The sequence below is a fragment of the Acanthaster planci genome, linkage group LG02 (genome assembly GCF_054643075.1).
Source record: "Acanthaster planci isolate LZ-2023a linkage group LG02, COTS_SCS, whole genome shotgun sequence".
NCBI lineage: Eukaryota > Metazoa > Echinodermata > Asteroidea > Valvatida > Acanthasteridae > Acanthaster > Acanthaster planci.
Window position 1 is genome coordinate 16,922,735 of NC_141778.1, and position 15,010 is coordinate 16,937,744.

Sequence of the window (15,010 nt, forward strand, 5' to 3'; positions counted from 1 at the left end):
TTGGCTGGGGAATCTCATCACTGAATCACTTTCTACAGCAAAACACACAGGTTTGGGAAAACTGTCCTTAAATCAATTCAAATTTAAGCAATCACATTTAGAACTGTGATAGACTTTGAAACATCTATCCACAGGACTCTGAAACCAAACAGAAACATAGCATGCACATGCAAGAAATCACTTAAAATAAAGGTATCGCCAAGCATACACAAGACGATCATTTTGGTGGGAGAAGCAATGCAAATGATACATGCAGGTTGAAAAGATCCCTCCCTAATTTACAAGTGGTAATAACTGTGCTTTATAGGTTCCAAATGAAACTTGTTTTGTAAGTTTTTTGGCAGAAAAGCAGTCTGCAATGTTTACTGTTTTGCTATCACACTTGCTTGATTTGCCAATGGATTAAATCTGTTAAGTGCACTGGCCTGATTTGCATGTGATTTGCTGTAGAACAGTCAAAATCTGTTTGTAATATATTTTGTTGGAAATGACCGTTGATAGATGAGGGGCCTTTTTATTAAATCTTGTACATTTCTCCAGATGCAACTGAGCATGCATGCAGTGGTTTGCTTGAAGTTTGGCAGTTGGTATTTCTGACTGGCAAGTGATGCTAAGTCCTTTTATCTTGGCTCACAAGCAAGCCATTAGCCAATCATAATGTTGTCGGTACTGGTCACATGGTGATCTCTCAGCCAATCAGAAAAGCTCAGCTGCAGTGACGTGTATTTAGGTAAGACAGTGTCTTGCAAGTGAAAGTAAACAAGCTTGCCTTGTGTTTTGCATATTGTTACAGCTTTTGCAGCCTACAGCAATATTTTAGTAGTCCAGACGTTTCATGCGTCCATCTTCCACTTCTTGCCAACGATAATCTAAGGGAAGGAGTGAAGGGGGGGTGTGCATTCAGTGGTTTGCCAAGTGCGCACCATCTTGCAGTTTTATAAGAAAATTTAAGAGTTAGAGGGAGCATCCATTGCATTCTGTAAAATTTTCAAAAAAGATTTTAGAAATCTTTGGTACTGAGATGCCATAAAGCAGCAGGAAGTATATTGATTGACAATTTTACTGTCAACTGTAAGACATGCATCATTCATTTATGATACACAAAAATGTTTCATGAATGGCATATCATATCTGCAAGCTAGTCTTTGAAATGAAAGCCCAAAAAAGGGTATTTTCCAAAACAGACAGAGCAAGACGAAAACAATGAATTTCACTTAATTTCTGCAAAGTTTTAAACAGTCTTTCAAAATGTACACCACCACAAATGCCCACACCTACGTCACAACATACACTGCAAATGAACCAAAAAAACCAAAAACTGCCCACAGGTGATGAACTACTGTTCTATGCATGGAATGGGGGAAAGAACAGCACAACACAGTAGACAATGCCAGGCCAAACTGGACCTCAAAAATTGACCAGCAAACCTGATTTAGGTTTTGCCAAGTGAGAAACAATGACTGTACAACTACTTTCAAGCAAGACCCTTTCCCATCTTCCATCTTTGGACAAGTGGATCAGTAAGGTTTCAAACAAGTTCATGGGTTTCCATTCTTTGACCTGATAAATCCACAGTGCCAAGTTGGACCCTCCCTCCCCCAGAAGTCAAGTGGCAGGACTAACAGCTGGCATGTACAGTTTTAATTAAGCATCAAAGCTTCGACTCTCACCACCACTTCTCATTCCTTTGCAGTTCCACTACCCCACTTAGACCAGTAAAATTTGTAACAACTCGACTCAGTTACATTTTGAGTGAGCCCTGTCCACAGATATTGAGAGCCACCTTCTCGACAAACTCACAATGCTAGTTTTCATCTGAGCACAACTGTCGGAGAATCCAACACTACTTACATGCTTGGTCCTGTTGGAATTGCGGTTGGGTCGGTGGTGGAGGGCTGAAGGACATTGGACTGCTGTCGGAGGCTGCCGACTTCTTATCCGATTCGCTTCTCGCCATACGTTCCTTCTCCAACTCGTGCGAGAGGGAGTCTGCTGAAATTCAATTCCTTTCTTTTAATGATGAGAAGTTGGAGGGTTCAATTGTCAGACTCAACACTATCAATTTCGAAAGGATGACTGTGGAACTTTGGAATGTTGAATACTGACGCTCACCCAACCAAGCAAACTACAATCCTGGACAAAATAGTTGGAACACCTTGTGGGAAGCACGGTGAAAAGATTCCCCCCTCTCCGCCATTCAATGTTGCGGTCATTTATTAGAACAAGATTCGACCCAGCTTTAATACCCAATGAAAAAAACACTGACAAGGGCAGGCATGGTCCAATGAGATTTGTCCAGGATTGTAGTTCCATTTTAGATGTCTCTGAATATTAGCACACACTATGAGGAAGGCAGACTTCAGTGCTAAACTCCTCTGTGTTGTTGATTACTGCTTGAAAGAACCGACATTGACAGCCTTTGAAAAAGTTTCTCTGATGCAAACAACTAAAAAGGTTTGAAACACCATGACAGGCAGTGAAAAATTGCATTTAATGCCTCTGACTAAATTTATGAGCAAACAAGTGAGTTTTACACCAGGCAACATGAAATGCTTGGAGAGATTTCACATCAACATGCAGAGGTTGTTTGGCAACAATTTGTGCTTAATAAGAAATGAGGATTCTGTACCCCTTCCCTGGTTTTGCATTTTCGTGTTATATTTCTTTTATGGGTACTCCCACTTGACCACTGCTACACAGTTCACTGAAGTAACCCATTAACAACATGAGCTTCATGAATCGACCAAGAAAACTCTCCCCTACCGTGCCTTATACTGAAGCCTGTGATAGTGCACAAGCAGAAGTCCGAGTGATACATACCACACTCACCGTTGAGTGCTCGCAGTGACTCGGTGGAGTTCTGCCTGGCGATAGCTGCAGCCTCAGTCTCCCCAGACACACTGTGTCTCTTGCTGTGGCTTAGCTCCAGCTGCTCCTGCAGGCGTCTTCGAGCTTTCTTCTCTTTCTTCAGTCGTTTCAGGATGATGGCTGAAGACAAAGAGAGGAAAACACACAAAGACATAAAACATGAGAGCTGCAATAAAGGCTGATGTGGTGGTATGTTTCCCAACTTCTCTTCTGTGTTCCAGACTTGAAACTGTGACTCTCAGCTAGAGTCTGTATCGGGTTTTCAATCCATACTTCACTTGATGGATTTCCTAAAAACAGTGGACCTTTTCACTAATAAATTCACAATTATGCACGCACGCGCACATACGGCCTTGGCGGCAAGGGGTGTACAGGGGTGTGATTTTGATAATTTTCTCTCAGGTTTTCTGGCTTTGTTCATTTTTTTCTTCAGAAAATCCCATTTAATCGTTTCTGCTATCAGTTTCTAATCTGAACTTTCCCCCGCTTAATCTCGTGCGCACTGTAAAAAATCATGAGTGTCACTGAAGTTTTTGAACAGAGCACTACATATCCCACTTAGATTACAAACTAACTGCAAAAGCAATTTAATGGGATTTTCCGAAGAAAAAAATCAACAAAGCCGGAAAATATATCTAAGAAGTTTGAGAATAAGTACCACAGGTACATTCTTAAACGAGGCAACAAATTCTTGTTTCATGAAAAGAATGTGTGAATAGAGAGACAACATATTTAACAGTCAGGAAATATTTGACCAACTTATAAGGACTTCAGAGTGTCTCAACAATGTTCCTCCCCCCCTGTAAGGCTGTGTTGAGAAGCCTCAGTTGTGGCTAACAGGAATACATGTACACCCACCTATGAGAATGGCTGAAGCCTCTAGCCAACAACTACCACAGGCCCATGTATTGTTTCCAGCCATAGCCCAAATATTGAGATGCAGCTACCTTTGTCATGGGACTGCTGAGTGTCCTCATAACACAGCATCAACACACACACTGAAATACGGCGACCCACATAATCTGACCCCAAAACCTGTGCTTGCAAGCACCTATCACAAGGCTGGAAGGGGGCCCTCTAGTGATCCTCGTTGAACTCCTCATAGCCCCCAAACATGAATGGGAAGGAGATAAAAACCAGAACGCCTGGTACCCATGCCTGATACACTCCAGCTGTTATGGGGATGGGAGCCTCCCCTAGACCTTATTCTCAGCGTATCATAGATATTTGGGACGTGGCTTCTGTTTTTTATTTTGATGCACGCAGAAACACCAGTTTGACCATAAATAACCCCCTAGCAAAACAGGAAATTATCTCAATGTAAGTTTATTCTGCAACCTGGGATGATTTCATTCAGCCCAGTTTATTCGAAGGGAGCCACGTCATTTATAAAATTAGAGATGGGGTTTTATGGGGGCAAACACCACAAGACTTGATGAGTCATTACATCTGAAATGCGAAGGCAGTTGATTTCTTATAATTATCTTCAGTAATTCTGGGCTCAAGTTTAATACTCGCAGGCAACCAACACCTGTGAGTGCAACATTACGTCCTACCAGGTAAGATACCAACCCAATCTCTTCTGCTCGCCCATAAGTTGCTTCTCCAAAGACTCTCTCATTTCTCGTTCTCTGAGCAGCTCAAGTCTCAACTCGGCTGACGGATAAAATTCAAGAGAAAGCAGTTATTAACATTCACATGACGCAACAATTTTACAATTTCAATATGACTTCAAAATGGCCTCTTGTCTCCTGGACTCTGTCACATCTGACCAACTACCGGTACAAAAAAAACAGTAGAAACTCAACTAGAGCTTTTACGCAGGCTGTCCTTTCACAGTCAAAATACAGTATCTGTCCAAGCCTCAAAGACTACAGAAATAACCTTCTTCACACGGACACTTCAACAATAACCAAATCTGGTACATAACTCTAACTCTCTGCAGGTAGATCGCTTTTTTTTTTCAAAGTAACTATAAATCTAACAAACAAATTATCTTAGAAATGGCAGAAAATTGGCACATTGTCTCCCATGTAAAACTATGAGCAAATCTACTCAAAAATCTACTATTTCAAGTTCTACAAGACAAAGTCCCCCACAGGACATTTTCTGGCTCTGAAGTGTAAACAGATTAATAATTTCCTTCTTCTAAACAAGCTGGAGGAGGGGAAAGGATGTCCGTAGGTGTACCTAGGAGGGTCCTCAATGTCCACAGGGATGGGGTGTAATCCTGACCCAGTCATTTCTTTTTGGGGGGTGTTGCTTGACAGTTAATGGAACAGTCGGTTTTAAATGTGGCAGGAGGAATTATGCCTACTTGAAGAAAGCATCCCAAAAGCTAGTATAGTTTAAGTGTAAATGTGCACAAAAAGTTGATATCGCTAGGTATCAACCAGTGCGTACTGGCATTGTGAGTATTCTTTTAGCGATGTTGCAAATTTCCGGGACTGTTTGGTTTGAACGGGTCAGAGAATTAGCAAGGAGTTTCCAAGTGCTGTGTGTACTACTGTAAGCAAATGGCACTTCTGAAGCTGGCATAACTCTCGCTGTGCTGGGCCAAATGTCATGGAGTTGCTTAGGATGCAACTTTGCTGAGCAAAAAGGACATTTGAAATAGTGAAAACAGCCCAAATGCCATGTGTTGCTTGTTGCCTGTCACTGGTTCTCTGCTAGGCAGTCTTTCCTGCTTAATAGCTCTTTCAGAAAATTGGGCCCAGAACAATGGCTGCTATGTAATCACCTCTCTCCAAGTTGATGTGCTTCTCCTGTTGGCGGGCATTGTCGGCCGCCACCTTCAGCAGCCCCTGGATGTTGGTGAGCAGTGTCTCAATGGACGAGGGCCCCTGGGGAGGGAACATCTCCTTGGCGGCAGCCGATGCTGTGCTGTGGTCCAGGGACAGGCCCAGGGAGTTGCTCAGGGAGTGGGGGTTGTGGTGCAGGTGGGGGTGTGGGTGGGGGTGCGGATGGGGCGTGGAATGGGAGCTGGGCTGGACTGACCGCTCCCGCTCGGGTGAATCCTGGCAATGTGACGAGGATCTGGAACTGGACACGTCCACAGCCAGTAGGCCATCTGTGTGTTAACACAATCACACCATTAACTTTCATTCTTTATTACCCCGACCTGAGTTGGCCAGTAATCATTCCTGGGAACCCTGCTGAAACAGTGGTATCCCCCCATGACTGAGACTACAAAAAACTGTGCTTTATAGACCCCAATTTGCTCTACCCGGAAAGCAGAAACTGCAAAAAAATTGGCAAAACAATCACCATGGTGAACAGGGTTTCCCCACCCAAATTTTTTTACAGCTTGGCTTCACCTGGCACATGCACAGTGAAACAGGTGGTATTTCTGGCAAGCCCCAATGGCATAACCTAACCCAGGTGACCAAACTGCATGTGTTGCCACCGCATGTACATGTATGTTGTTACTGTTTTGACCCAATTTTTGGTCTAAAACAGTTTGGCATTACAATCAACAGTGTGAAACTGAAAACAATTATTTACGCTGCCAATATGTATCAAACTTTGGTGACAAAAAATTGGCATGGGCTTGAGAAAAAAGGAACCAGTTTCATTTCACAGAGAGGATGCTTGACAGCCAATCTAAACACAATAAGACACAGGTTAAGTTTTGTAGCATTTTTTTTTAAACATCAATTTTTCCCTGGTGCTGCTGTCTTGGCTATGATAAGTTTTCCAGGTCACATCTAATGTGTTTCCTTTCTGCTGAGATTAGATGGTTGGCAATGGTTCAATGACCTAAGGTCCCCAGCTTCTAACACACAAGCAGCATGTTTCTACATCATGATTTAATTTGATAAGTTGAGTTATGAAAGGAGTGAGGGGGAAAACGAGTTGAAAAGGTTGACTTGCAAATGACACAGACTTCACTGAACAAATAACAACAGGAATTGGGGGTCTGTACTCCAACCAGCTGCCCAGATTCCTGTTATAGTCTGCCCCCCAACCTGCGATGCATTAAGCCCCCTACTTGTGCCAGCCTGCCCGGGAGTTGGCACGACCGATAACTCATAAAAGGACTGAAGCTGTTTCAGACCAATAACAACACAAACACTAAAGAGTTGAGACAGTGAGGGCCAATCCCCGGGGAGCCCGAACGCTGCGATAAAAAAGCTAGCTTTGCGTTAAGGGGGGGAAATGACAGGCTAAAATCCCTCATCGGTAACACACTGAGGCCATCGGGTGAAGCACGAGTGACAAGCTAATGCGCGCCAATTTCCTGAATTGGCGACTCCTTTCCTCTCCCCTAATAGCATTTCTGGTTTGCAGCAGTGAAGTATGCAATTCAGCAGTCAAACAAGCACTAAGTGTTTCGGCCGTGCAGGCGGCCGCCCTCCACCAAACCACCGGCCACCTCCACCATGCAGGTATTTATATGAGCTGCAATGTGCCACATTGACTTGAGATTCGAGGAATGAGGGCGGCCTAACTGGGGGTCGGAACCACCGATAAAAAGTTGCAGACTCATTGACGGGGCACCAGCCCGAGGGGGCGCCGGGGTACAAAAATACCCCCGCCTTGCTCGACAAAGAATGGAAGGTTTCCTGTTTTTGTGTTGGTTGAGCGGAGCTCCTCGGCAAGTTAGTGGCAGCAGATAACATAAAGGTGGGCCGATCTGACAGATGTTTTCCTTAAGATGTTTCTCTGAGCCTTGGGTTTTTAATCTGTCTTCCCGCAAGACGTAGAAATACCCTTGTTCCCATCACATCTATTCCTGGCGTTTCCTCTTCAGATTTGTTTTGTGAATTGCAATGTTTTTGTTTTTCACTTGATGGGCAGACAGACAGAAAATTGCGAAGTCAGTCTCCTTTTTTCTTTTTAGTCGGAAAGGGCTCAAAAACAATTTGAGGAAGAAAACTTGTCCAGAGATTTTAAGAGCATGATTTTTTCCAAAATGCTGGCAAGCAAAGAAAAAAAGCATTTCACGAAAATCTTACTAAAAACATTCACATGGGTGCAAATTATAAAGCAAGATTGAAGTTTTCCTAATTCAACTTCAAGCGTACTTTTGTCTGTCATCCCCTGATTACAGACCTTTTTTTCCAACCGAGGTGCCACTGGGCCTAAAGGTGCATGAAAAGTTTATGCAGCAGACTAAAAAAAGAAATTCTGGTAATTGAAATTTTGCTTGGGGAACCACACCCAAAAACATCCCCTAGGGGAAAGGAAAGGGGCGGGTCCGCAACCAGACTCACAACTTAATCTGCATCACCCCATTTATGCAAATTGCTTGGAAATTTCTTTTCACGTAAGACATGGTTTGGCTGATTCATTCACAAAGTTTCTGGCAGACTCATCTAGTTCACCAAAACCAGAGAAAATCTGGATTTTGTCTGCTTCGTGCTGGTTCAGTGGGTTAGATTGATCAACACCAATTTCAAAAATAAGCGGATCTTGAAAAAAAATACTCGCCTAACAATATCCTGTTTAGATGTTTTTCTCAAAAACCATTTTGAAGTGCTGAACTTATTCACCAACCAGTACTTTGGATAGATATCACAGGTGCTACCCCATGGCCTTCAGTGATAAAAATATCTGGCAGTAAAAATACATTGAAGTACATGTGCCTTGTGATAACAATGCTTTCATTGCTAATTGCAGGACAAAACTGTTCAAGGTGCGCGAAACACAGGGTTTTTGGGGGGTTGGCTGGGGGCCAGGAGAAATGTTCTCCACATGCACAGCCAGATAAAGTGGGGGCTGGGCGTGTTGCCATTACAAAGATTATTTTAATAGGGGTTGTCTCTTACTCATGTGTGACGTCTTGGAATGGTTGTTGGTGTGACCAGTTGGCGAGTTCGTTGGGACGTCATCCCTGGCATGGGCTGCTAGAAAACAAAATAAGACAATGTCAGACTTGGAAGCCTTGGATGCTGTGTAATAAAAGGACAAGGGAAACACTGGTTCTATAAAGCATTTCATACAACAGAGGACAAATTGGCTTTGTTGATCAAAGTTTTTCGATTCTCTTGCATCTTTTAACGGATTTTCAATAATGGGCTCTACATTCAAACAGAAAATTGTTAAGTTAATAATTAGTACATTGATTGATTGATTGATTAAAAAAGCAACTGAATAACATTTGCAGGCCCTTTCAGAAACAATGCTTTCTCACAGAAGTGATTAGTTTTCACTTATTTCCTGCAAGTTGCAACAACTTCAGAACAATTAGAAGCATCGGAAGATCATCGGTCACCATCGGAAGATCTCTGAATAGTTGTTATACTCACAAACATGTAAAAATGGTACTGCTCAAATTTTGCTGTTTCAAATATGTGAACTCAAAATATTCACAAGTTCACGTACTTGTCAGTTAGAGGCACCTTATAAAGCTACTACACTGAGTTAAAGAAATCTATGACAGTTGAGGATACAGACAAAAAATGATGTCAATAGATGTCCTGTCAACGCAAATGTACTGTATTATGTTACAGTAGAAAAGAAACAATGTACAGGGAATAAAAAACTAATTACCACAAAAAGGGAGGGGACAAAGCCATATATGAAGCTTTGCTGGACAGATTTGGTGTGTATTTTCAGATCTTGGGTTTTGTGATGAATTTGGAATCAGTCACCTGTTTTGGGGATAAAATTGTTAAACAAACTAATGCCAGAAGTCTGGTGTATGGTGCAGACAGCGAGAGTACCCATGTAGCGCCTCAGGGTGCCATACCTAAGCTTTGCTCCATAGCGGCCATAGCTTGCTGGTGCTTCCTATCCACCTCCTTTTCCTCACCGTTAAAGTCACTGTCGACGGGCGGAGACGCCAGCTCGCGGGAGCCCGGCCCCCCACCGCCACCACCCGAGGAGTGGTCAGTCCGAGGTGAGATGCTCTCGTTGTCCGTCCCCGGGTGGTCCCCACTCCCGCCTGACGACGACTTGCTGTTGGGACTTCCCAGACTGTTCTGGAGGGAGGCGGCACCCCCGATGAAGCTGCCATTGGTGTAGATCGATGGGGAGGAGATGTGGTGACCAGGGTATGAGCCGCTGGAAACAAGGGCTGGGTGGGTAGTCAGCAAGTAGGGTGACGCCCCTGCCATCAGGCTGTCATACCCATTGAATGGTAGAGGTGCCTTCAGACCAGCTAATCCTGCATTGAAAAAACATACACAATACATGGAAATGATTTTAACTGGATACTGGATTACATGTAATTCCATAAGAACAGCTTTCATAATTCGGAGTACTCTTAAGACAATTAAGGACTCTTAAGGTCCAATTGGAGAACTTTAGGTTAAACTATCTCTTTTCTCTCCCCTAATCTTGGAGGTGGTATGACCCAAAGTCAAAGAGGCTACAGGGCAGGGAATATCGCAAAAAAACTGTGTGCTTACTGAAAAAAGCCGAGCTCCAGCTTCAAGTTACACATGGCAATTTATCCAGTCCCCTTTTTCTGACAAGCAAATCTTGTTGGTGTTAAGCAACGCTGTGCAAAGCTGGCCTATCCCAAAGATTTTCTCCACAAAAAAATGGAAATCATTTCAAGCAAAGAATGGCGGGCCTTTTGAAAATAACTTTGCAGCATTTGGGGGTTTTAAAATTGTGATATCACAATTAACTCGACAATTAACTTAAATAAATTGTGCCAAGTCATAACTACAACAAAAAAGAAAATATCTAGCAGAATCGTTGATGATTACTGCAATATAAAGACAGTTCACTTAATAAACCCTAATTCAGTCATAAACAGACACCTTTTGTATGCAAGCCAAGTAAAGATATCGTATATGTACATGGACTGGGGCACAAACTTTTTCACTTGGCCTACAATGAAGGTCTAGCTCTTTGCCTTGCAATCATCAATGCGAGCTGATCCTCTCCAGCGACAAAATTTGCCCTCCGGTCATACTACAATCACTCTGTAACAAGCATTTCTTGGACACTTCACAATTTCATAATTATCTCAGCGAACGACTTTATCGATTCCCCGCTGTGCACTAAGGGCACTTGAGGTTGTCATGTTTGCCGGCTGAAAAGCCCTTTACTGCATTCGCGCTGACTTTCTGGACGACACCCCATCCGTCTCTGACAACGAAGAATCAATAATCAATCATAACAGAAAAAAAAAACTTGTATGAATAACTGTGAAGTGTCTGTGGGATTATAGCATCAATTGTATGTGACGGATAGTGACTACGAGAAGGCAAGACTGCAATTTCTATTCAATGTTAAAAGTACTGGGACAACCTTCTTCGTACAAAGATATTTCGAGTGATGATTGTGTTTGCGATGTCTTTCTGAAGGAGACACCTAGCTATAATGAGTGTGTCTCTGCCATAAAGGTTGTTGATCAAAAGAGTTGTCCTTGAATTGATTGCAGCTTTTGATGACGACTGCCCTTGTTAACATCATTTGTGATGTCAGACTGCATAAATTACTACAAAGGCTAAGCGGTTTTCACGCAACGGTTGAATGGAAACACCGGTTGTTTACTTTCAAGTGGTTGGTTTTGGAGTAAATGCAGGCAATATTCCACTTGGAACTGCATCTGTCAGGCAGTGCTTTCTATGAGGTGACTTCTTTCAAAAGAAAGAAATGCTAAACACTTGCGTTCTGCATCACAATACTATGCTTAACTTGGTACATCTTCTGTTTCCTTTGCTCTTAAACTAAAGTTGAAAACAGCTCGCAAGCTGAGGGGTCAATAAACAGACGTGAATCTGTGTGTTTCCTTTACTTGTTCTGTAACACATTTCAAACCTTCTCAGTAAGGGTTTAAGTATAGCTACTGCATGTGCACCAACTTTCTAGTACATGTGCCGTCACAAACGGTGGTTGAACAATTTAAACAGGGCTGGATGAAAGAGAGAAATGCCAATAAACAAAAAATTGAACAGCTGACCAGAGGCACCGTTTGTGAAGCACAGTTTGTGTAGAATCCAGCCATATATACATGTACATGTACCCAAGGGGGAGGGACTTGACAGGGAGGGGGAGTAATAGGGGATATCCTCTCCCATCTTCCATAAAGTGATGGATTTATTATAAAGTGGCTCACGATCATCGCTTTAAAGGTTAAACAAGGACAACTTGATATCAACACAACTGTGAATAATCACAACTACAAACCACAACAGCTAAACAAACAACTTTAGTATCAGCATACTGACATCACTGGTTGGCTTGATTTTTAGCTCCCAAGTCATTTTAAATGAGTATAGTTCATGATTGAATTCAAAATGTGAATACAAACAAGCCAATATATGTAACGCATACATGAACGATCTTTCTCTCAAGAGCATAAAGATCAACAAATCTATATTTTCACCAAAGGTGTCTCCTATCAAATGACTAGTGTCCTGCCGAGACGTGGCTACAGAGCCCAATTAAAACTCCAAAAAAATAACTTTCCCATTGGAAAAAAAAGAGTGTGGAATATGAATTGATATTTCAACTGGTAATACAGGCATAGTTGGCATAGCAGTATCCAGCCATGATACTTGATTGCCTTTTTTTGTCCCCTGTGGGCTGTTGTGAAATACCTGTTATCTTGACTTCTCGGTTTGTCATTCTTGTGATGTATTGGAAGTTATCAAGAAGCTAATTATCCGCTGTCCCTTTTACAGGTCAGACCCCCCACGGGGACAGACTTCTAAACACATCACACGACCATCTGCTGTTTCAACTCATTCACACATTTCAGCCACTTCATTTCTTCATCATTCAGTACAGCTCTTTTTTTTTTAATTTCCTGCAGATCATTTCACAGAATTTTCATCAAAGTGTAAGGTCAGTGGATGGAGGAGCTGTCATGACTGTTTTCAAGTGATCCATTGCATTCATGTTTTTTTTTCTATTGACTATTTACTTGTCCATGTACAATGTACATATACATGTGGACCATCAGCTGGACAGCTGAATTGTAGTCATATTAGGAAATTGGTAATAGGGGTTCCAAACTAGGGAGTGGACGGCAAGATTAGCAAAATCATGGTGTAATTGCACAAATATCAATATATATGGGAATCTTGGTACTTTATCAATTATCATCCTAGTCCTACCAATTTGCAACTTGTCATTTGAAACCCAGCCTGTTATAAAAGCATTTTGCTATGGTCAAACTGGAAATGTACCACAACGAAATATGGGGAGATTGTGTGCAATTGTGGTATGCTTTCCACATCAAATTAGGCTCGACACAATGTAAGCCTAACAAATCAAAGTACAAGATGGAAAACAAGGCACATGTACAAGCTGAAGTGGAAACAGTTACAGGTACACGGGTGTGTACAAAATGCAGTCATCCAATTTTATCCGGCTTCTTTAATTTCTTGCATGCACATGATAGAGATTCTTGCAGTTTTTCTATTCATGAAATACAATCAGGCAGCCAGCTTGAAGAGACAATGGCCAGCAATTTAAATGTACAGTTACATGTACAATTTACCTGCCATTGTGCCGGTAAACCCTCTATACATTCAAATCACAAATTGTAGATCTAATTAATTATAATATATAATTAGAACCTCTCTGATGCATGTAACAAAAACTTGCCAAAACTCAGCCAAACAAGATTGATGAACTCTCAGGTACATGTACATATGCAATTTTATGTTTTTCTCTCAAAATATTGAAATTCGAAATGTAATCCATAATCTGTACAAATTAAAACAACATATGGATACTTAGGACTTAAATTATTCAATTTACGACCAATGGTGGGCAGATGAAAAATGCATAAAGTGGATTGCTATAAAACATACTCTATAAATCATTCATTTACATGTGCATACATGTATATGCAAATAAGATAAAGCAACAGAGTCACCAACTTTATTGCTTGGAGATTCAACATTAAGTGACATAAATTCTGATAGATGTACGTATCTTGCATTGTACTTTTCAACAACTTGAACTACAGCGCATATGATTATGTGCTGACAGCCCAGATTATTTAACTTTTTGGGAGGGACTGACCATTTACATACATGTACGAGCAGATTCAGGGGGGGCTCTCTTGAGCACAATTTTAAAACTACAGGGTCATTTTCAGACAGACTGATGCAAGAAATTGAAAGTGGCACAGAAGACCAAGGTAACTTTTCCAATTGTCACCTTGACTAAATACAGCAAGAGACTCCTGACAAATGTGAAACTAAGAATTCAGAAAAAGAAGAGGAAACTCAAAATCTCAGATGACTTTTGTGAACATTTTTCAGCTCGTAACAACACACAAGCAGTTAAAATGTGACTTTTAAGGAAATCAGCTCATTTAAAGGAAAAGTTGCATGGCTGTTCTGAGGATTTGTTTGACAGCTGTTATAAACCACTAGTCAGAGGTTTCAATGGATCGCTTTATGGGAAAAAATGAGCAACCTTCAAGAGGGTTGTCCAAGATGGCTGTCACAACATCCAAAATAAAACAGCCACAACAATGGGCACAGTCTGGGCAGTGTTCTGAGCTAAGGACACACATCTGGAATTGGTAAATACATCCCATCCTCCTGTTGAAATACGCTGACCTTCCTTCCTCTTGGTCAGTGCTGCCAAAGCCTTCACAAACACTGTCAAACTGTGATTAATGTCCAGCTTCCCTTACATTTTCTTCATATACATATATCGAAAGACACTGTCCAGTCTCCCCTGTGAGATTTGAGATTTTCAACAGTAAACAACTTTGTGGATGGGCCAGCCAGGGACAACTGACGCGTCCAACTGTGTCCAGAAAAAAATTGTCTCTATTGTTTAAATCTGAGGGCAAAGAAATAGGGTATTTTGAAAGCTGCATGGATTTTTCTTTGTAAGGACAGGAATGCTGTTACATATCCAGAATTCTGGTGGTCTTTTTTTTTAATTTCACATGCATCATGTTGTTAATTATTTTCCTGTTCTTTTTCTCCACCCCTACAATGTCATAAGAAATGTAACCCTTGGTGTTCTCCTGCCTGCAACTTTTGGTAAAACTTAAAAGTATTTTTGTCCTTTTGAATACATCACCTAAGTGAATAAAGAATACAGCCTACTTCTTAATCTTAGGGATATGAGGAGTGAGGATGTATTCTGAAATAGGAAACATTTGCATAACCCAATGTTATCAAAGTTTCTCCTGTATAAAGGTACGGTATACACTTTTTGAACTTCCATTGAGTGTAACCATGGAGATGTCATACTGGCAGGGCTG

At 41.6% G+C, this 15,010-nt stretch overlaps 1 protein-coding gene across 13 annotated transcripts in view; it reads right to left on the bottom strand.

Moving 5' to 3' along the window:
* Nucleotides 1-15,010, bottom strand: part of LOC110984407 (dachshund homolog 1-like) — a 72,556-nt gene that overhangs the window by 4,592 nt on the left and 52,954 nt on the right. For 5 of the 13 annotated variants that reach the window (XM_022244600.2, XM_022244597.2, XM_087132455.1 and 2 more), the window contains exons 3-9: nt 9,563-9,979; nt 8,640-8,717; nt 5,609-5,938; nt 4,441-4,524; nt 2,821-2,988; nt 1,852-1,992; nt 770-869 (exon numbers count right to left, since the gene is read on the bottom strand). In XM_022244600.2, coding sequence (XP_022100292.1) covers nt 817-869; nt 1,852-1,992; nt 2,821-2,988; nt 4,441-4,524; nt 5,609-5,938; nt 8,640-8,717; nt 9,563-9,979 — 1,271 coding nt within the window. In that variant the 3' untranslated portion in view covers nt 770-816. The remainder of the gene's footprint in view (nt 1-769; nt 870-1,851; nt 1,993-2,820; nt 2,989-4,440; nt 4,525-5,608; nt 5,939-8,639; nt 8,718-9,562; nt 9,980-15,010) is intronic. The other 8 variants (XM_022244606.2, XM_022244605.2, XM_087132452.1 and 5 more) reach the window with 8 other exon arrangements.